This window comes from Sminthopsis crassicaudata, chromosome 6 (assembly GCF_048593235.1).
Source record: "Sminthopsis crassicaudata isolate SCR6 chromosome 6, ASM4859323v1, whole genome shotgun sequence".
Classification (NCBI taxonomy): Eukaryota; Metazoa; Chordata; class Mammalia; order Dasyuromorphia; family Dasyuridae; genus Sminthopsis; species Sminthopsis crassicaudata.
In genome coordinates, this window is record NC_133622.1 from 158,805,533 (window position 1) to 158,828,515 (window position 22,983).

Here is a 22,983-nt window from a genome sequence, read left to right on the forward strand (position 1 = left end):
AAGGATTACTGAAGCTTCTCTATAGCTCTGGTGCCCATTCCTACTGCTCTACAAATTTTGGCAGCACTGACACCAAGTGGAAAATATCCAATCCTCTTTATTAAATGATCCTAATGAGTAATTTTAAACCAGTTAATCTGGCCAGTTATAGCTGTTGCTATATATACATATATATACATGTACACAAACATATAACAGTTGGGCTATCATGCTTTCTACCTTGATCTTACCCATTCTTACCCTTCCTTCAGCTTCAGTCTCTGTCTTTGTCTTCTGTGATAAATAGTGTGTAGAAAACCTGCAATGTGATAGCTTCTAACATCATAGCTCATATTTCTTTGTAAACCCTAGAGGACAACAAATGAGTGGATGCTGTGTGTGTTCTTTTATTGTTCACTAAAATTATATGATCATGAAATTATACACTGGACCAACATTTTGTATATATATATAAAATTAAATGTGTGCGCACACACATACGCATGTGTTTATGTGGGTATGTACACATGTATGTGTACTTGCAAATATACAATTTTGACTAAGTATAATTTTATTGAACAATTACTGAACATTAAAACATGCTCTGTGCGTGTGTATATAGATAGATACACATATACATACGTACATACATACACATATATATGTAGAGAGAATGAGAAATGTTTTAATGCAATGGACTTTAAAAAACCCTTACTCATTATTTTTGTTAAATAACTATTAAAAATTTTCTGCACATACAAATGCTTTTTAGATATAACTTCTCCCAATTTCCTTCCTTTACTTAATCCCTTCTTCCAATGCCAAATATATGCTTTTCCAATGAATAAATCCCCTATCTTGGAGTTTCTTTTTCATTACCAGGACTGAATTTCAAGACACGGCTCTTTGGGTAATAATCCACACCAGACTGGGCAGAACCATCTCGAGTACTGCAGCGGACCCTGGAAGTCCTATTCTGGTCTCCTCTCCGGATTACTTTGATGTTCAGAATTGCAAGAGCGTCTGGCCCAGCAGGTTCCCGGACTTGGTATGCAGCCTCTTCAAATTCAATAGTTGGAGCTAAAAACAACAAGTTTGGGGTAAAAAGAATCACATCTCAAAACTGGAAGATCACTGAATTCAAATCATGTTCACATGATTTTTCTATCTCCATCCCACTAACATGCCAGTCTCTGCTTGACAACCTCCAATAAAAGAAAATCCATTACTTCCCATCACAGCCCACCCTTCTTTGGGATAGTTCTGTAGTCAGGAACCTTTCCCCAACATTGAGTCTATATTCACTCTTCCCAATTCTCATTCATTCTTCCTGCTTCTCCCCTAAGATATCAAAAAGAATTTTCCACACGAAAGCTTTTCAAATATTTCCTAACAACTATCATGTATTCCTAATGCTTTCTTTTGGCCAGACTTAGCATTCCAAGCTCTTTCAACCATCCCTCAAATGGCACTATTACAAAGTCCTGAACATCCTGGTTACCCTATTTCATGCTCTCTAGCTTTTCAACGAATCTTCTGGAATTTGGTTCCCAGAGTTAAATACAATATTTTAGATGCAGTCTGAGTAGGGCAGAGTATAGCAGGATTGCCATCTCCATAGTCTTGGACTTAACTTCTTTGACTATCATATATGGTGTTTTCTCATATCAAATTCATACTCTACTATATTCAAATCTCTTTTATCTAGCCATGATTTTCTCATCTTGTCCTTATAAAGCTGATTTTGTTGAACTCAAATGTGAGACTTTAAATTCATTCCTATTCAATTTTGTCTTATTAGATTCAGCCCAACACTCTAGCCCACTAAGGCCTTTTTTGGATTCCGATTCTGTCATTCACAGCGTTAGCAATTCTTTCCAGTTTTATGCCCTCTACAAATTTGATGAGCCTTCATTATGTACCTCTTTCCAAGTCACTGATAAAAATGTTAAACAGGACAGGGCCAAGTACAAATTACTAGGGCAAAGGTTCCCCAAATTTCTTGGTTCACAGTATGCTTAATGTCTCTGTAATTTTTTCAAAATGCCCCTTGGTCAAAAGAGATTCCTAACCATTTGTATTTTTTGTGTTTCTCTTAGAAATTAAAACACACCATGGTGTCCCTGGGAGTTTTCAGTACTTGCAGCACATAATATGGGAGCTGTGCCTGTAGGGCATCCAATAGAGAACTGGAAAGAATATAGATTCTGGGTGTGAGATCTTTGGGTTCAAATTACAGTTTTGTTACTTACTACCTCCATGGCAAGTCACTTACAATGAGGGCGAGTCTATCTGCTTCAAGTCTCTCTCCACTTCAATCTATTCTCCAATTCAGCTACTAAATTGATTTTCCAACATGTGTCCAATATGCCACATACACATACACCCCAACTCAAAAAATGCCACTGGTTCCCTATACCCCCAGGATCAAATATAAAAGTGTCTTCTTAGACCTCCATAATTGAGCTCCCTCCCAACATCCCTGTCTTCTCATACTTTATTGTACTGTTTGATCCAATGAGTAAGGCACTCCATTTCTCAACTCTGACATTTTCTCCAATAGCCCCCCATATCCAGAAAGCTCTCCTTTCTCAAAAGATGATTCCTATTGCTTTTCCTAGTTTCCTTTAAATCTCAACTAAAATCCTATCTTTTCTAGAAAAACTTTCCCAAGCCCTATTAATTCTAGTGCCTTCTTTTAGCTAATTATTTCCTATCTTTTATATAGCTTGTTTGTACATATTTATTTATTTGTTGTTTCTTCCTTAGATTTTAAGTTCCTTGAGGGCAAGGATTACTCTTTGCTTCTTCAAAGACTACCTAACTAACACCAATTAGCTCACACCCCTCTTTCTTGATCACAAGAAAAGGAAAGACTCAAAAATATTTAATCTAAGTATAGCATTGTCCCCAAACTAACAGGAACCATGTCCAAAAAAGGGGGAAATATGATTAAATCTATTCTTGATAAAGTACACTGGCTCTGTCATCACCATGTATACTGTGATCACCATGGCATACTAAATCATCCTGTTAATAATACATTATATCACTTGGACCAAGAATGGAAATCAGTCTCAGTGACTTTTTCAGATTGCAGTTGTTTTTCTTTCTTGGAAATTAGGACATTTGCCTTTCTCTAATGTTGTGAGACCTCTCCTGTTCCCCATGGAGCTGTCAAAGATCACTCATCTTTGCTAGCTCCTTCAAAACACCAAGATGCAGTTCATTTGGATTGAGTGATTTGAAATCATTCAGGCTTAATGTTCTCTTACTATCTCCCTCATTATCTTAGGCATTGATTCCCTCACAGTCCATTTTGTTCTATCTTTTCAAGTCCAAAGATCACAGAAAAAAAGAAAAGCAAAATAAGATTTGAGCAAAGAGATGTGGCCAAGGAGATTGAGAATCTAACAAATAGACATCTTAACTTGTCATTTGAGGTACTCCACAATTTGATTCCAACCTACCATTCTATCTCATGCTACTTATCCTCACATATTCTAAATATGTAAATATTTATAAACATATATATATATATTTTTATAATATGTAAATATTCATAAACAAATGGATAAATTCCCATCTACCAAATATATCTCAAGATTTCCCAATTCAAAAACTTTGTTCATGTTGTTCTTTATTCTTGGAATGTCCTCCGTTCCCCATCTCTGCCTGTTGCTTTTCTAGGAGTTCTTCAAGATCTGGTTCAAAGGTCATTACTTTTGTGAGCCCTTCTTAGACCTCTATAGATCTGTAGTCTGTAGACTTGTTTAATAAAAAACAGTTGATAACAGTACTTCAATATAATTGGTCTTATATATACATACATATATGTATGTATATATACATATGTATGTATTTATGGATATATTCAAAAATAAGATCCTGAGAAAGGGTCTACAGATTACCATTCTGCCAAAGGGGTCTGTGACACACAATAAATTATTAAGAATCTCTGCCATGGGTGTAAAGTTAATTCTTTCTCATTTTATCTCATAATCCATTTATTTATTTTACATTGAATATGTGTCTATATTGATGCAAAGTGAAACAAGTAGGAGCAGAAGAACATCATATATGGCAAAAGCAATATTTTAATGGAAATGCATTTAGAAGAATTGTACATGTTTAGGCTATATCACATTGCTTGTTGTCCTGGGGAGGTGCAAAGAGAGGGAGAAATATGTGGAACACAATGTTTTGTGGAGGTGAATGTTGAAAACTATTTTTGCATGTATTTGAAAAATAAAGATAATTTCAAAAAAAAGCAATTTTCTACAATGATCAACTGTGAATGATTTTACTATGCTCAGCAATACAATGATCTGAAACAATCTGAAGGACTTATAATGAAAAATATTCTCCAATCCCAGAGAAAGAACTGATGGAGTCTAAATATAGATGGAAGTACACTTTTTCACTTTATTTTTGGGAGTATTTCAATGTTTTCTGTTACAGCATGACTAACAGAGAAATATATCTTATATGATTACACATAAACCATATCAAATTGCTTGCCTTCTTAATGAAGAATGGGGAGAGAGGGAGAAAATTTGAAACTCAACATTTTAAAAATGAATTATTATTTTTATACATAACTGGGGAAAATACTAAATAATTTTTAAAAGAATATGTGTTTATATCTTAGAAGTTTATAAGCTTCTTGAAGAAGTGTTTGATGCAATCTTTTTTATCTTCCTCAACTCTTGCAAAGTGCATAATATTTAGGAAGCACTAAATGTTTGTTGAATGAATGAATGAATGATCTTCCCTAGCCCTCATAAAGTCTACATAAGAAGTAATTAATATTTGATTATACATAGAGTTATATAGAACCAAAAGTGAAAGAGAAATCTATTTTTACTACAGCTAACTAGATCCTATAGTTCAAGTTTGAAAGAATAATCTAATCAAGAACTATGAAGGAAAGAGTGAAAGACATCCTATCTGGAAGTCTCTTTTCAGTTTTCTATGTGCTATAATGTCATGGTTTTCAACCATGAGAATAACCTTGAAAATAATTTAAAGGAGAATACTTCCTTTACCCATCAAGAACCCAGGATTAAGCTCTCTCAAGTTCTCAAACTATTTTGCTTTTAGAGAGAATGACGGTTAGATTGAGGATTAAAACATGGATCTCCCCTACTAGAGGGAAGTCTCTTGAAGGCAAGAACTACAAATTATTCACACAGTCATCACTTCAGCTTTCTTAGTATTTAGCACAGTACTTTTCCCACAATAGACACTTAATAAATATTTATTACTAAAATGTCCTTTGAACTCTTTTTTTCCTGATTTTCCCCAACATCTAAATATTTCCTTACTGGTTATAGATAACTACTCCAACAACATCTCCTTTCCCCACCCAGTACTAGGGGTATTAAATGGTAATTATGCCCCATATGTATCAGTACAGTAGTAACTTAAACAGTTTATTTTCAAGTCATTAGATAAGCCAATCTGAATAAGGAAAATGAATAAATTACATAAGACCCTTTCCAGGAAAGTGATACAACCTTTCAAAGCAAAGGAAATACTGGTCTCAGGTAGGTGAATTCTATTTTCAGCACTATGACTGAATTATCATATATTTGGAATATGCCCATTTCCCTCTCTGGGGTCCAGTTTTTCAGGACGATGCTATAACATACTTGTGGTTATCAGGAACATGGTGAAGATGGATTAGGTTAATGGCTACCAAGTTCTTTGAATTCTTTTTAGTAACTTAGAACCAATCTTCAATAAAAGTGTCATTTGTTGCTCCAAGTTATATAAACATACAGTTGTTAAGTATTTCCAAAAGAACCTTGATTCAAAAGCACTTCTAATGTTTAATTATGTAAGCACTGTTCAAGCCACTATTTACTTAAGGCAGTTTTTAAACTTACCATCTTCATCATTGGATATGGTGATGGTGGCCATGTTACCCTTCCCTATTCTTGCTCCACTCCAGTGATTCCCAAGAGGATTGCCAAGGTAGACCCTGAACTGTTCCTCTGGTTCAAAAATCGAGTCATCATTAATATAGACAGTGCAGTTCTTCACCTATATCAAACACAAAGATTTAGATGTGAAAAGAAAGTTCAACCATCTCCTAGATGTCTTTGGGAAAATTATTCTATTTTGTAGATATCTGAAGTGTCATAGAAATACATCTAAAGAAGTACACCAATTGTTTTTTTTTTTTTTTTTGGTTTGGGTTTTTTTTTGCTTAAGTTGGGGTTAAGCGACTTGCCCAGGGTCACATAGCTAGGAAGTGTTAAGTGTCTGACACCAGATTTGAACTCAGGTCCTCCTGACTTCAGGGCTGGTGCTCTAACCACTGAGCCATCTAGTTGCTCCCTAATGCATCTATTTGTAAAGAAGAACATACAAATATTCTTTGGTATAATTCTTACTTCAGAGACTCAATGATAGAATCTTATTCAAATTCAGAGAAGCTTTAGAGCAGAAAAGGACCAAGAGGCCTCATTCTCCCCCTAATTTTCTATATGAGGAAACGGAGGGTCATGGAGATTGAATGACTTGACTTCCTCCCCCCAAAAATATAGGTCGAATACAGGTAGAAAGCATCAGAGCAGGTGATTTGAAGCCAGATTCTAACCACTTATGATGTGGGCAGCTAGATGACACAATGGACAGAGTCCCAGACCTAGAGTCAATTCTAATCTGGCTTTGCAACCTTGAACAAGTTAATTAACCTCTGTCTACTCCAGTTTCTCCATCAGTAAAATGGGTATAATAGCACCTATTTCTCATAATTGTTATGAGGCTGAAATGAAATAAGAATTGTAATGCACTTACTTAGTATAGTGTCTGGCACATAGTAATAACCATTTAAATGTTAGCTATGATGATGATGATTTTTCATTTTTAGCTCTGTCACAAATAAAGAGCAAAAAAAGGAAGGAATGGAACAAATATTAATTAAGCACCTACTGAGATGTATACTCATATGATATCCATTTTATGACTGAGGAAACTGAGGCACATGAAGTGACTTTCTCAGAATCATGTAGCTGGAAAATAAGTATCTGAAGTTGTATTTGAATGCAGGTCTTCCTGACTCTAGGCCTAGCCCTTAAGCTATTGTGGCCTCTAGGTAGAAGGGGGAAGACTACAAGATATTCCGTCCTTAATATGTTAAAAAGGTAGAATTCATGAATGAAAAAAGTATTTATTAATCACTATGTATAAAACATCTTGCTTAGTTTACAAACAGAAAAGCAAAATGGTTCCTGTTCCTATTGTCAGAAAACTAACATTCAAATGGAGGAGACAACCCAGAAGAAGGGATTCCTATTAAAGCTGAAGTCAACAGTTCTTAATGATGTGGAGTGGCCCAAGATGGCTCCTCTACATTTGGCCAGGCTGTTTTGGACACTGGTAGAGGCCTGCTGAGGACGTAGGTCTCTGTACACAAGCCATACCACATTCATTAGCTATCAGTTGAGGATTCTCACAGCTATGAGAAAAGACTTCTTCTGAATTTAAAAATGACTTCAGCCCAAATACTTTCTAAGTCATATTGGCTATCTCAGAAGACTTCCTCCACTATCATTCCCACTGCCCAAAAACATCATCAAGCTCTCCCTAAATACTGGAAGGAAAGCAGAATTGCAGTAGCTCAAAAGAAACACAAGATATGCAAATTTAGAGATATCTTTACTCCAAATGTTCATAAATGGGCTATTTGTACCTAATCTGTATTAGAGCATTCAAAGTTCCTATTGGTCTTATCCACCAGTCAACACATGAATCTTGATTCCAAAACAGTGATGTCATTTTGGTTCTCTTCAAGGACAAGGAACAACCACCAATCCACAGAACAAAAGAGTATCCTTTCTGCTGGGTACAAACATGTCCAAGTCGCTCCTATCTCTCAGTAGATCCTGCCATGACCACATAGCTCTCATCCCACACATCTATAATCCTCAGCTCAACTCCTTGAAAAAGTTGGCTACAATCAAAGCCTTTGCTCCCTCTTGCTCTCTTTCTTCTCAACTATAGTGTGGTTTATGACTCATTATTCAACTGAAACGACTTTCCTTAAGCTACCAAGTCTCTAAATTGCTGAATATTGGATGTGGACTTTCTCTCAAGCATCTTGATTTCTCTGTTGCTCTTGACACTGCATATTTTGGATTTGACAAAAATCCAGAATTGCTTTACAATTCTTATTTCATTTCTCTACCAAAGCCTTAGGCTCTATCTACTATACTAACCACTTGTTTCATATTATGAATAAGTATTAACTCTGAGAATGTCGAGAATTTGCCAAAATTACCAATTTGACCAAAGTCAGCATACCAAGGCTGACAGGAGTATCTCACGTAATGTACTCACCTTCTCCCCTTTCAAAAATGTGATACGTGAATCATCCGTATTCCTTCTCTCCTCGAAGTCTGCCATGACTTGGGCTGTTTGGCTCTGGCTATAGCATCTCACTGAAGATTCATAGCTCAGGTCTCCACTTCGAATGATGGGAATGTGCAGAATGCCATCCTTTTCCTTCACTAGGTACAAATCCTTAGCAAACTGCATGCTGGGCACTAGAAAGATGGATGCAAGAACAATGTCCTCATTAGCTTCCCAGGAATTTCTCTGTGGCCACGGTACCCAGCTACAGAACCAGTGACTGAAGAAAGAACTCATCAACTGCACAGTGGGACAGCAGCAATGAAAACTCATATAAGCAACATGGGACACACTACATCTGGTTCTCAAGGCAAAGTTTTTGTTCTTGCAATGAGGAACATTTTATACTGGAATAAAATGGGGCAAGAAGAGCATGTGGTTTCTAAAGAACATGGGGCTCTTAGAGGAAATGGGCTTCTGTCATGGGGTGGATTGTATTCCAACCTACACATTTACATGGAGTTTAAAGGAAAGCTGATGTATATTTTGTATAAACAAGAACAGCTTGCATTTATATATTACTTTTAAGGTTTGCAAAGTGTTTTACAAACATTATCTCAATTTATCTTCACAAAAATTCTAAGAGAAAGGTATTATTATTATCCTCATTTTACAGATAAAGAGACTGAGAAAAGGTTGAGGATCACAGGTAGTAAGTATCTAAGCTTCATTTGGACCCAGATGTTTCATTCTCTATGCGACACTCTAATCACTATGCAACCTAGCTGCCCACAAATATCTCTGTGCAGATATTCCCGGTATTTCCATGATGACATATTTTCACTTGTTTGTCAGCTCCTTGGAAGTGGAAGGGCTTCTTTCTTTTTTCCCTAACAATCTCTACTACAAAGTTCTATGATTCCAGGACCATAGATCTGGATGTGTCCAGGACTGTCCAAGATTTTCATTTTACAGAGGAGAAAACAGTGGACCAGAGAATGGGCATGATTACCTAAGCTAGGAGGAGAACCAGGATTCTGCCTCTAAGTCCAGTTTTCATGACCACATTGCCTATCTCCCAATTCTGATGTCTAACTGATAAGCTATTGACTCCTGGCTACTTTCTGGGTTTGGATTCTAAGTTTTAATAGAAATCATCACTGGCCCATAGGAGTGCTTAGGGCACCACAGGGATTGCCAAGCAAACAAACATTAACATGCCCTATGTTCAGCCTAGTCTCTAGATCTGTAGGAAATCCTCTTATCTTTTCCCATTATGGCCTCTTAAGACTGCTAAACCTGGAAATGGGGGTTGAGGAATGAAGGTCCAAACAACACCTAATCCTGTGATGTTCAGAAGCTTTGGGAAGATGACTTGATTTACCTAAAATATGTGTAGTGCCCATGACTTTTGATATTAATAAAAATATATATTCATTATCTAACAAGCCTAGCAAATAAAATTTATTCCTAAAAGCATTCAAAAGACTCTTCTTCAAAGAACACCATTACCTAAAGAAAATTATAATGGCTTTGGGTATTTGGGCACATTCAAGTCAACAAATTAAGGTTGTGACACATATAAAAATAGCATGTAGGGTGAAAAGCTTGTGGTGATGATGTCTAGCTTCTACCTTGAAAGAGATAAAAAAAATAGCTCCAGGTCCTGGATGAAATGAAGCTCAAAGCCTCATAGAATGAGGTTTGCTCTCAACAATTTCCCTAGGATTCTAGTTGTTGTGAAGCTGAGTCGGGTAGTATCAAATCAGAGACAAGGGCAAAGGAAAGTGATAATGTTGATGATGTTTAATCAATGAGCCAACCAGATGGTGGGGCTTGTCCTTAAAATTCTTGCTATCTACTAAAGAATTGAGACAGTATATTGTACATGTTAGGGGCTCATTCAATCAATAACTTATTGATCTTCTTAATAATATTCTGAGTCAACTTCAACTCCAGTGCCTGTGGTAATATTGAAAAATGTAAGATTTTGTAAGGTTAGTAAGCAAGATAGGAAAGGACACTTTCAAAGTTCCTTCAAGTTTAGGAGGATTGCAAATGGTATGGTTGTATAAACAGGAGCATGATCCTCCACAGGAATTCTGATGTTATAATATTACTTAACACCTGACATAACATAATTCGGGTACTATAAGTAGTTAAGTGGAAAAGTTCATGGAGTTGAAGTCCAGAAGACCTGAATTCAAATTCTGCATTATATTGCGTGACTCCAGATAAGTCATTTTAATTTCTATCAGTCTCAGTTTCCTCATCTGTAAAATGAGATTAATAATGATAGGGTCATTATAAGGATCAAACAAGATGATATTTTTAAAGTGCTCTGCAAACTTTAAAATGCCATACAAATGTTGACTATTGTTATTATCATTATTATTGTTGTTGCTGTTTCCAGTTTTGGACTCTACAGTAAAAAGCCAATCTAAGAGAGTCACAAAGATGATTAAAGATGATTTAAGGATTTGGAATCTATGGATGAAAATTAAGAGGAAATGAGGTTTAATCTGGAGGTGACTCTAGTGGCCTTTAAGTGTTTCAGAACTCACTATATTGAGAACAATGGTGGAGCAATGAAAGACCCAGACTTGGGGTGAGAAAGATCCTGGGTTTAAGTTCTGATTCTAACATCTAGCTATGTGACTTTGGCTAAGTCACTTAGTCTCACAATGTCCTAGAAACTCTCCAAGATTATGATCTGCAGAAGAGGTACAAAATATATGTTGAGAAGGGGAGTTTTCTCTCTAGGAATGCATATTAGTGAAATCATATGCATATATATCATACATACAAAAATACACACATATGCACACATATATATTAAAATGCATATATATATATATATACACACAGGTAAGTACACTTATGTATTGCCTAAATGTATAATGCATGTTACATTTTGCTATGCAGATATATGTGCCACATATATGCACCAATATATCTTATCATATGCACATGTGTTTAGTTTATATATTCAGTGCATATATATGTCTATATGCATTACATGAATACTTTTGTGTACTTACACATATTTGTATTGCTGATGGTGTGAATATTATATATGTGTATGTTTGAAATGTCAATGATAATGATGATGATAATGACAATGAGGACCATGATAACAATCAGGGGTTCTCCATCTCCAGTGAGAACTGGACAGAAAATGGACTAAAATGGGATCATTTTAGGTTTAGATTTTAAACTTAAGGTTTAGATTCAAGTTAGCTAAAAGAAAGAATTTTGTAGATTATGGTCATAAAATACAATATTAGTGTTATAGATTACTGACATTTAAAGAAGCAGAAGAATGTCCTTCTCTGAAGGCCCCTAAAAATTGTAGATCCATTTATATTGAGAAATTAATGCAATTTGTCCTGAAGCTTAGAACACAAATTACATTCAATTCAGTACTTCAATAAATATGAAGCACGTGCTATGTACAAAGCAGCATGTAAGCTAGGAGCTGAGGGCAAATCCAGGGACAAATAAAACATGGTCTCTATCCTTGAGTTGTTTATAATTTGAACTCCTTGGACCCTATGATTCTATAAAACTCCAATATCAGTACTCGATGGAACATGAATAAACAATTAAAGAGCATTTGCTGTGTATATTAAACATCAAGACAGGGAGGGGGGAGAAAAAGAGGTAGTAGGAGAGGAGAGAGAAGGAAAAAAGAAAGGAAAGGGAGAGAGAGAAAGAGAAGTCACAGTAACATTAGTGGGCATATATTACAAAGCACTATTATCTAGGAAGCACCAGATTGACTATTAATTTGTAGCAAGAGATGAAAATAAAAGGAGGTAAAGAAAAGGAAAATGAAGGAAGAATTTCCCTTGCTGCAAAATGATAATGTTTAAATCCTCTGTGGAAAAAAAAATCCAGTTTTATCTCCTTCTCTTCCTTGTAATCTTCAATTCTGAGAAAGCAAGACCTTTTGCTACAGTTATTGCTCCACAAAAATACTGTGTTCATGGATTTTTAAAATAATTACAATGTGAGTTTTTTTTCCATTGAATGGAACCATTTTTCCATCTCATTCATTCTGTCAAAGAAGAAAACCCTGAAGGAAATATGGAAATGCAATCAGATCCACCACTTGAGAAAGCTCATCCTAGATCTTACCATCTTGAAATGTATCATTGATGGCAATGATGGCTTGGAAAGGTTTGGTCATCTCTGCTCCTTGTGCTGAGCTCAAGAAAACCACAAATGTCTCTAATCCTTCAATCGCAGGATACTGAGCATCATCCAAGATGACCAATGGGCAGTGCTAGAAAAAGATAAAAATGAAACTTATCAAAGACCTAGAATACACTTGTGTTTGGTAAACCAAAGGCCAGGTGATAGAGTTTATCTGTGGGTGCTCTTTAATCTTAAACTGAAAACACTGTTTTCTCCCAGTGTTCTGTTTTCAGGACTTCATATGTAAAAACATGAAGTAAATACTTTATATGTAAATATATCTGCTATCTCTAGAGGGGAAGTACAGTTCTAAGACACCAGAACATTAATGACATGTTATGGAAGTTCTTCCACGAAGTTTTTGTTTCTGCCTTTTTTTTGTGAATAAAGTACAGACTGCAATGGTGCAAAATGACATCATGGTGGTGAGCAAAAAGAAATGATGCCTTCATTAATTAATTAAGAAGTGCCTATGTCATCAGGGTTCTCCATCCTTCTGACTTTATTCTCTGGTGATCTTTGTTCCCCCTCACCTGTTCAGTGTCACCAGGACGAAATTCCACCTTTTTAGAGCTTGGAATGTAGTCAACCCCTGGAGTGGCAGAAGGTGGGTCAGAAGGACGAGTTGCACACCACACTGATGTAAAAGTGGAGAGATCAGTACCATGTCGGATAACAGGGATCTCCACTGTGCCTGGAATGAAAGCAACACAGATTTTTGGTAATCACCTTGAGACTGAATTTTTTTTCCTCCTAAGAGAATAAAAGTTTTATTTTCAAGTAGTGAGGAAATGGCAAACTATTGCAGTATCTTTGCCAAGAAAATCTAAAAATAAGGGCACAAAAAGTTGGACATGATTAAAACAACTGAACAATAACAACATATACTAGAGAAGGTCACTTGCTCTCATGGCCACTTTTAATGGTAAGAAAAAAGGGATGGGAATGGAAGGGGCAGAAGGAGGTAGTTGGATTTTGCATTATTTACCTGCATCTTCACTGACGGTGTATGCTGTGCTGCCCAGGGACACTGTGGAAGCATCATTGGGGCCCCCAATGAATACCTTGGCTGAAGCTACACTTCCAATTCGGGCATTGTCAGAAGCACCTGCCAGCGCAATCTCAAACTCTTCTTCTTCCTCATATTCGCTATCATCAATCAGCATGACATCACAGGTGGAAGTAGTGACCCCAGGTCCAAATATTACACGATTCTCAGATGACATTCCCCTTGATTTAAAATCAGATCCTGATTCAAGAGCATAGAGACTGCTTCCCCTAGCTGATTTGGGGATGGTGTAGCAAATGGCAGATATGATGCTGCTGGAATCTCCTGAAATGGAAAGGTTAGGAAAACAAAAATGTGAAGATGAATATTTCTTAAATATTCACATGAATCTTTGATAGCTTTTGTATGTCTGCAACCCTTAGCTTCCATAGCTAATTCCTTCAAAGATCTGCTGGGAAATTTCTTAAATTGTATCTTCTTTTAAGGTCAAATGACCTTAAACCACCTGAGGATTCAACTATTTTACCCAACTGCCAGAGATGGATTTCCTATTGAGTGCTCTGTTAATTCACAAGACTCATTACCTAAACCCCCTACCTTCCATCAACAAACATCGTGCTTAGAGAGATAAGGGACATATTCACTGCTTTAAAAGAGGCAAAGTAGTTGTCTCCTGAAGGTAGTTCTCAGTTCACAGGTTTTATGAATCTACTTCTGCAGTTAAACTCCCATAAAGGAATGAGCTTGCAAAAAAAAAATGCATGTTTGTAGAAACAATTTTACTTATCTTCTCTACTGTTTCTCTTTTATCAGCCCATGATCACGTCTGGGTTGCCGCCCAAAGAAATCAATGAACCCGACTTGTTCACCAAACGGCAACACTGTGGTTTTATGGAGCATACAATATTTGCAACATTAATTTCTAGTCAGCAGATTTAATAATGAACTTAACAACCATTTAAAGAAAAATACTCATTCTCTTGGCATCCCCATGGCTTTTAAGGGGATTCAATTGCTAAGAGTCTTTATTTTATAACATCGTAAAATCATAAATCCCCATAATTTTTGTTTTGATTTTTACCTTGAATGGTTCACCATAGAAGGGTAGGCAGCATGGTCTGTGGAGAGAATGCTAGACCTCAAATCAGGTCGACCAGTGTTAGAATCCTGCCTTTAACACTTTTGAGCTCTGTGACTTTGGGTAAATCACTATATCCTTCTGACTCCAGGGTCAGGGGTCAGCAAACTATAGCTCCAGGGCCAAATATGGCTATAATCAGCTTATGTAAGCCTCAGAAAATATAAATTTATATTTATTTTGAAATATAATTTTTTAATGGAAAATAGACATTCTTAGCTCGAAAGTCATACAAAAGTAGGGGGCATAATTTTCTGACCTTTGCTCTTAAGCAACCATCTAAGATCAATCTTTGAGAAGTGTTGTAATCTTTATGTATGGTCCTGAGATCCTAAACTGATGAAACCACAGTCTTGGACACAAGGGTGACACTATCCTTGATTCTATTTTTCTCTTCACCGAGCTGTCTCAGAGAATTATCTTGGAATGCATTCTTTACCTCGGAGCACCAGAGGGTCAGGTCAGCCTGATAAATAGTTACTTCCTTTCTCAGAACAAGGCAGAAACAATCTTTTGAGTCAGGTTGCTGATAAAGAATAGATTCTATTGATTTTCCTATTTACCATGGTGGGGGAAGAGGGATGGAAAGCTTGTATATATGTTTTGTAGCTACTCATCCAGTGTAGCTTGTCTATTAGGCTGAATTAATGGAAGCCTTCAGCATACTGCTTATTCTGTTGAGGGGAAATAACCGAGGAAAGAATGGCATTTTTGGAGCTCAATGCATTTATTTTCTATTATGTATCATCCAGGCTCTTTTATTTAAGACTCTGAAAGGCTAGAATGGGACGTCATTATGCTACTGAGATAGGCAGGTGATAAATATTTTCTGTGCTATTTTAAAGATTGAGAAACTGGGACACTGAACTCTGCTCTTCTCTTTAATGACATTACTCCTCATTAGTAGACACTGAAGGAAGTAACAGTGACTCACTCCTATTAGATGAGTCCTCCTTGAGTCCACTAATGGACTATCTGGGAACAGCTTCACTAAAGTGAATATGCTTTGCTAAGTTCTAGATTAACTTCTCAGGAACACCTTTGGCATAGGAAAGAATCTGTCTTAATAAAATGGATTTGCCAAGGCCCCCCCACAGAATTGGGAATAAAGCTGAAATTCCATTACTCCACTCTTATTAAGCTTTAAACTCCCACATAACAGCAAGAATGCTCATGAACTGACCTTTTCTTTCAATAGGTGCAAATAGAAATCCAGCACTCTCATTGACCCGATAGATCTTCTTATCAAATTGTAATGTAGGTTCGTCTTCAGTATCATTAATAATGACCTTGGCCTGGGTGAACTCTCCCAACAAGGCATAAGCTGGCATGCTGAGCTCCACAGTGAAGAATTCAATGTTTTCGAATATATCATCATCATTAATTACAATAGTGCAGGATTTTGTATCTTCTCGCTCATCAAATTGTACCTGTCATTAAGAGAATAACAAGAGGTTCACATCAGAAGCCTATGACAGCTGATTTCTAATAACAAGCACTCCCTGTTTCTGACTCTCTCCAGGCTCTTCACATTGATGTATACCTGAGAAAGAGTCCTATGAGATAAGGCACCAAATTCAGAAAGGAAATGAATTCTAACTCAACCTCTCATACCAACTTACCTGGTATTGATAAAAGAATTTCTATTTTCATACCTCAGTTGTTTTATCTGAAAAATGGGAGCTGCTTTATAAAGACCTTCTAGTCTTTGTTATGAAATATATAAGAATTTTCAAATTATGAAAAAGTCAGAAGATACTTTCTAATTCTGAAGTTATAAAAATATAAGAATTTATTTTCCAATCCTCAAGTTATGAAAATACATAAAACTAACTACCACCTTGCTCTTTGATGAGTACCTTGGACAATTTTTTGTCTAGAAAGTTTCCCTCTTGCTCTAAAATAACCAGTTCTTCTTATATAAACACCAGATTCAAAAGCAGATTTCTTTTTTCTTTCCCAAACTCAATATCAGACTTGTCTAGCTTTAGCATTGAAAAGAAAAGGAGAATGGAGCATGAACTTACAAAAATGAATTTGCATAAAATGGGTTGGCTGAATATTTAGCTAATTTTTCAATATTAAAATAACCTGAATCTAAAATATCTGGAATACAATTGGAACAAACTTGAGAATTTCCTATAGTGAACATATGGGAAGAGCTAGTTATCATATAACCAACAAGATAATAAATGAGACATTTTCCACAGTTTCCCACTCCCAACCTCTCAGAAACTCCTAAAAATGGGGGGAGGCAAAGAAGAACTAGAAATCATTATTGATCACAAAGTAGAAAACTTTGATTATATCAAATTGAAAAGTTTTTGTAGAAACAAAAGTAATGCAGATAAGATTAGAAAGGAAAAAATAAACTGGGAAAACATTTTTACAGTCAAAGGTTCAGATAAAGGCTTCATTTCCAAAATATATAGAGAATTGACTCTAATGTATAAGAAATCAAGCCAATCTCCAATTGATAAATAGTCATAGGATATGAACAGATAATTCTCGGATAAAGAAATTGAAACTATTTCTAGTCATATGAAAAAAATGCTCCAAATCATTATTAATCAGCGAAATGCAAATTAAGACAACTCTGAGATACCACTACACACCTGTCATATTGGTTAGAATGACAGGGAAAGATAATGCGCAATGTTGGAGGGGATGTGGGAAAACACGGACATTGATACATTGTTGGTGGAATTGTGAAAACATCCAGCCATTCTGGAGAGCAATTTGGAACTATGCTCAAAAAGTTATCAAACTGTGCATACCCTTTGACCCAGCAGTGTTACTACTGGGTATCCCAAAGAGATCTTAAAGAAGGGAAAGGGACCTGTATGTGCAAGAATGTTTGTGGCAGCCCTCTTTGTGGTGGCCAGAAACTGGAAACTATGTGGATGCCCATCAATTGGAGATTGGCTAAATAAATTGTGGCATATGAATATTATGGAATATTATTGTTGTGTAAGAAATGACCAGCAGGATGATTTCAGAAAGGCCTGGAGAGACTTATGTGAACTGATGCTGAGTGAAATGAGAAGGACCAGGAAATCGTTGTATACTTCAACAACTATACTATCAATTAAGATCAATTCTGATGGACGAGGCCATTTTCAACAATGAGATGAACCAAATCAGTTCCAAGAGAGCAATAATGAACTGAACCAACTACACCCAGCAAAAGAACTCTAGGAGATGATTATGAACCACTACATAGAATTTCCAATCCCTCTAATTTTGTCCACCTGCATTTTGGATTTCCTTCATAGGCTAATTGTACATTATTTCAAAGTCCAAATCTTTTTGTACAGCAAAACAACTGTTTGGTCATGTATACATATATTGTATTTAATTTATACTCTAACATATTTAACATATATTGGTCGACCTGCCATCTGGGGTGGGGGGAGGAGGGGAAAAATTGGAACAAAGGGTTTGGCAATTGTCAATGCAAAATTACCCAAGCATATATCTGGTAAATAAAAACTATTAAAAAAAAGTGGGGGGAGGGAGATAGATAATTGTCAGTTAATACCAAATAATGCCAACATATAAAATGTCAGTCCTTCACCAGCAACTATGCTCTTAGGAGAAATGCTGAGGACAACACAAGGCATCTCACAAGGCATAGAACTCTCTCTGAGACCCTCCTCACCCTGTCCCATCCCACTGGCAATATGCAACCAACAATGATTCTGACTAGGAGAAATTCTGTAAGGGAGAAAGATCATGATATTTTCTTCATTGGGCACACCAAAGTAAAAAACCTGCCAAAGCTACAGAAATTCTTTCCAGAATACCTTTTTCAATTCTGCAAAAATGGCAAATGCCAACTGATTGATAGTCAAAGAAAAAACTAGATCAGGGTGAGTCACAGTGAATGGCTGCTTAAGGAAGAAGACTGAAACTCCTCTGGATCCAGTTCTTCCCTACTCTGCGAAGACTATATAGATTTGGTTACCCAGAAATCCCACAAGATGGAAGGAGAGTAAGGAAATACTTTAGACTACTGCAAGAGAATTGTACCCACTAGCAATTTGGGGAGAAGATAAATGATGAGTGATTGGTTAATGTGAAGAAAAAAGTCAAAATACAAAGATTTAAAGAAAAAGAAAATAACAGTAAAAACCCAGAGAAGATAAATCAACAGAAAAGATCATACAACTAGAAAAAAAAGATGAACACTCAATCCTTAAAGAATTACAAAGCCCTCTTTAAAAATATTCTAAGACAAAAAAAACTGAACTAATGTCAAATAAAACTCAGAATTCTGTGGATTTATATAAGAAAATATGAAACAAAAAGAAGATATTTCAAGGTATTATTATAAAGGATATAAGAGAAAAGAAATTCATAAGATAAGAAATTAGGAAGGAGAAAAAGTTGGAATTGCCTGCTCTTGAAATGTAAATAATTAGTAAAATGGAAAAAAATTAAATCTAAAGAAATAGAAGATAGATGAATAAATCTGGAATACAAAAATATTGAAGTAAAGAGAAATCTTGCAAAAGAGAAACAAAAAGCAACAATGTTTAAAAACAAAACCATATACCCTATAAAAGTCAAAGGTCACTAATCTTGAATTTAGAATATTCAAAAACAATATAGGAAACACATACTCTCAAAAGAACATGAGAAATTGAAAAATCTGAAAATCATAATGTATACCTAGAATTTTTGAATACAGAAAATAAACCAATAGAAAGAATCCACAAATCATTTCTGGGCAGGGGGAAGGAACTTTTGTACATTATTCAAGATATACAGTAATTATATTTAACAATTCTAATGATCAAAAAATTCTGCCAAGTGGCCAAGAGAAAGACTTTCAAATATAAAGAAAAGGAAAATAAAAGAAGACAACATTCATTTGTGCTAAATTTCTCTCCCTCTTCCTCTCTCCTTTCTTCCATCTCTCCCTCTCTCTTCCTTACTCCCTTCTGCCCTCTCCCTCCCTTTGCATGCACTTGCTTGTGCTCTCTCTCTCTGTCTCTCTCTGTTTCTGTCTCTGTCTCTCTCTCTCTCTCTCTCTCTCTCTCTCTCTCTCTTTGTCTCTCTCTCTGTCTCTCTCCTCCCTGTATATACTGTATATACACACATATAATTTATATATGTATATGTGTGTATATATGTTTGTGTGTTTATGTATATGTATATAATAATTAAGAAGTGTCTATCTGAAACCAAAAGCTACCATTATATACATTTAAAAAGACACTAGAAGCTTTCCCAATAAATAAAGAAATAAATCCAGGAAGTTCCTTCATATTCTTTGAGACAGTTCTAGAAGTGCTAGCAAAAGCAGTTAAGATAAAAGCATAAAAATGCCAGTTGTTAAATCTTGGTCTTTCTAACTTCATGTCATTCATATACAGTCCCTCTCTCTATTCATTGGGGCATCATCCTTATTCATGCTTTCATCACTTCGCAATAGACTTCTAATTGATTTCTCTGATCCCCACTCCAATCCTATCCTCAGCACCAGTGATGTTGAACTCAAAAATCCCTGATACCTATGGTCTGCATATTGACTTAAAAAATCACAAATTAACATTATCTATATTGTATTGCCTATTTTTTTTATTTTGCTTTGTTATTTATTTTGTTAAATATTTCTCAATTATATTTTAATGCGGATCTTTGGGAGTTTCATGGTTGCCTGAAGGAGGACACTAACTGGGCCCTTTTGCTTTTCACAACTGACAAAGAGATTTACTTAAATTTCTTTGGACTACCCATGTCATCATTGGCTCTCTATTAACTGTGAAGAGCAGATATAAAGTCCTTTTATTGGCATGCAAATTTCTTCACAATCTGGTCTCTTCCTATCCCCTCAGTCTCCTTACACTTTACTCCCTTTAATATAATCTATAATTCCATACTGGTCTACTTGCTGTGCTTTCCAAACCATGACCTATCTTCTTTGTTGGTACCTTTAGATGCCTGGAAGCCCATGCCTGAAATATTCTACTTCCTTTCCTCTGCTTTTTGGAATTCCTGACATCCTTTAAGACATCTCAAATGGTATCTTCTAGAGAAGACTTTTGAGACTGATAATGACTTCCTCTCTAAAGTTACCTTCCGCTGACTCTGCCTGTATCTTGTATGTACCTAATTATTTATATGACATCTCTCCAATTCAATAGTCCCTGGAGAAAAAGGACTGTTGTTGCCCTTTTTGGTAATCTGTGAACCTTGCATAATATCTGGCACCTAGTGACTACTAGATAAAGGCTTATTGTTTGATGAAGAGAGGCAGAACTATCCCTATTTGATTATGATATAATATTTTAGTTAGAAAATCCTAAGGAATCAGCAAAAAAAAAATTAATTGAGATTGTAGCTTCAATAATATTATAAGGCTGCAAAATAATTCAGAAAATTAAATGGCATTTTTATATAGCAATGACAAAAACAGGGGATCAATAATAGAAAGGAAAATCCTATTCAAAATAAATACAAAACTATATGAAATATTTAGTAGTCATTCAACCTACCAAAGCATATGCAATTCTTGTATGGGCACATTTGCAAAATGCTTCTTAAAAAATTCAAATACTGGCAGGAATATTTAATGTTCATTGACTGACCACAGTAGAATTATAAAAATGACAAAGCTACCAAAATTAATTTACAGATTTAATCCTATACCAAACTACCCAGGAATATTTTACAATGCAAGACAAAATAATGACAAAATTCATTTAGAGAAAAAAAAGAATATCAGGAAAATGATGAAAAAGATAGGAAGGAAGAGGGAATGAAACTTCTAGACCTAAAACTAAATCATGAAGCAGTGAATGTATAAAAACCATTGGCAGTGTTTTAAAAAAAAATAGAAACGGTGATCAGTGCAACAAAGTGGACAAGGAAGAATCATAGATAATGGAACTTAGTAATAGCGTCTGATAAACTTGAAATAATTACCTATGAAAGAACTTCCTAGGAACTTCCCTAGGAAAACTGAAAAGAAATTTGGATAAAATTAATGTTAGACAAATATTTTCTAGCACAATGGACATATGAGCTGAATAATAAAGATTTTAAAAATCATAAAGTTAGAAGAGTAGCAAGTCATATGTTATGCAAATACAATGGTAGGGGGAGAATATCTAACCATATAAGAGATATAGGCAATTTCAAAAGATGATATAGAAAATTTTGATTATATAAAATGAAAAAGCCTTTGAATAAAATTAATGTATTTTTCCTCTTTTTTGCAACATGACTTATATTTTTAATATTTTTCATATGACTTCTTATGTAGAATGGATATTATATTTCTTTGGGAGGAGGTCCAGGGAAAAAGAGAATTTGGAACTGAAAATAAAATATTTTAAATTAAGAAAATAATGTGCTTATGAGAAGAAGGGAAATGATCAACTGGAAAAGCCTATGCATGAAATATATTAGGACAATTAGGACAAGTTAAGATATATATTCAACTAATGGAAATAAAGGAGCCCAAAATCCATTACCCAGTGAATAAGTGCTCAAAGAATTTGAACAAACATATCTCAAAAGAATAATTGCAAATATTAATAGAAATTTCTTTTTTTTTTCTTCCCATCATGTACTCCACTAGGAAAGAAATTCCTCATATTATTTCTTATAATAAATATGCATAGTAAGCAAGCAGAATGAATTTCTTTATTGGATATGTTCAAAAAGTATACTATTTCTCATCTTCCATCTGAATAATTTATCTCTCTATCAGCAGGTGGAAATTGCTGTCAAAATTATTCACTTTTTAATACTGAAATATTATGATAGGATGTTTTTTCTTGTTCTGCTCATTTCATCCTGTTATCAGATCATACAAATCATTCAAAATCTCTCTGAAATCATTTATTTCCTCATTTCTTAGATCACAATTCTTAAAGCATGGTATTATACTACATTCCTATTATTAACAATCATAAGAAAGAATGTTCCACATCATTAATAATAGAAATGCAAAAATGAAAACAACTTTGTTTGACAGAGATTGCAAAAGCTAGGAATAGTTTATATTGGAGCTATTGTGGAAAGACAGGCAAACTAAAATATCAGGTAGATAGTACAATGGATTTGGGTGCCAAGACCTGGAGAAAGGAACACTCATTCTCCTGAATTCAAAAGTGGCCTCAGACAATTACTGGGACAATACTTAATCATGTTTGTGCCTTTGTTTCTTCATCTCTAAAATGAGCTGCATAAGGAAATAGAAAACTATTCCAATATCTTTGCCAAGAAAACTGGGGTCACAAAGAATCAAACATGCCTGAAATTACTTAACACCAACAAGACA

The 22,983-nt window shown here is 35.3% G+C and overlaps 1 protein-coding gene and 1 long non-coding RNA gene across 2 annotated transcripts in view; one reads left to right on the plus strand and one right to left on the minus strand.

Moving 5' to 3' along the window:
- LOC141548014 (uncharacterized) overlaps positions 1 to 3,342 on the plus strand; it is a 50,479-nt gene extending 47,137 nt beyond the window's left edge. Inside the window, exons 2-3 of the long non-coding RNA XR_012483722.1 lie at positions 862 to 1,027; positions 2,079 to 3,342. This is a non-coding gene — a long non-coding RNA (uncharacterized LOC141548014). The remainder of the gene's footprint in view (positions 1 to 861; positions 1,028 to 2,078) is intronic.
- FRAS1 (Fraser extracellular matrix complex subunit 1) overlaps positions 1 to 22,983 on the minus strand; it is a 488,324-nt gene that overhangs the window by 36,882 nt on the left and 428,459 nt on the right. Inside the window, exons 54-60 of the mRNA XM_074276760.1 lie at positions 15,871 to 16,117; positions 13,529 to 13,873; positions 13,074 to 13,234; positions 12,481 to 12,628; positions 8,329 to 8,534; positions 5,871 to 6,027; positions 859 to 1,059 (exon numbers count right to left, since the gene is read on the minus strand). Coding sequence (XP_074132861.1) covers positions 859 to 1,059; positions 5,871 to 6,027; positions 8,329 to 8,534; positions 12,481 to 12,628; positions 13,074 to 13,234; positions 13,529 to 13,873; positions 15,871 to 16,117 — 1,465 coding nt within the window. The remainder of the gene's footprint in view (positions 1 to 858; positions 1,060 to 5,870; positions 6,028 to 8,328; positions 8,535 to 12,480; positions 12,629 to 13,073; positions 13,235 to 13,528; positions 13,874 to 15,870; positions 16,118 to 22,983) is intronic.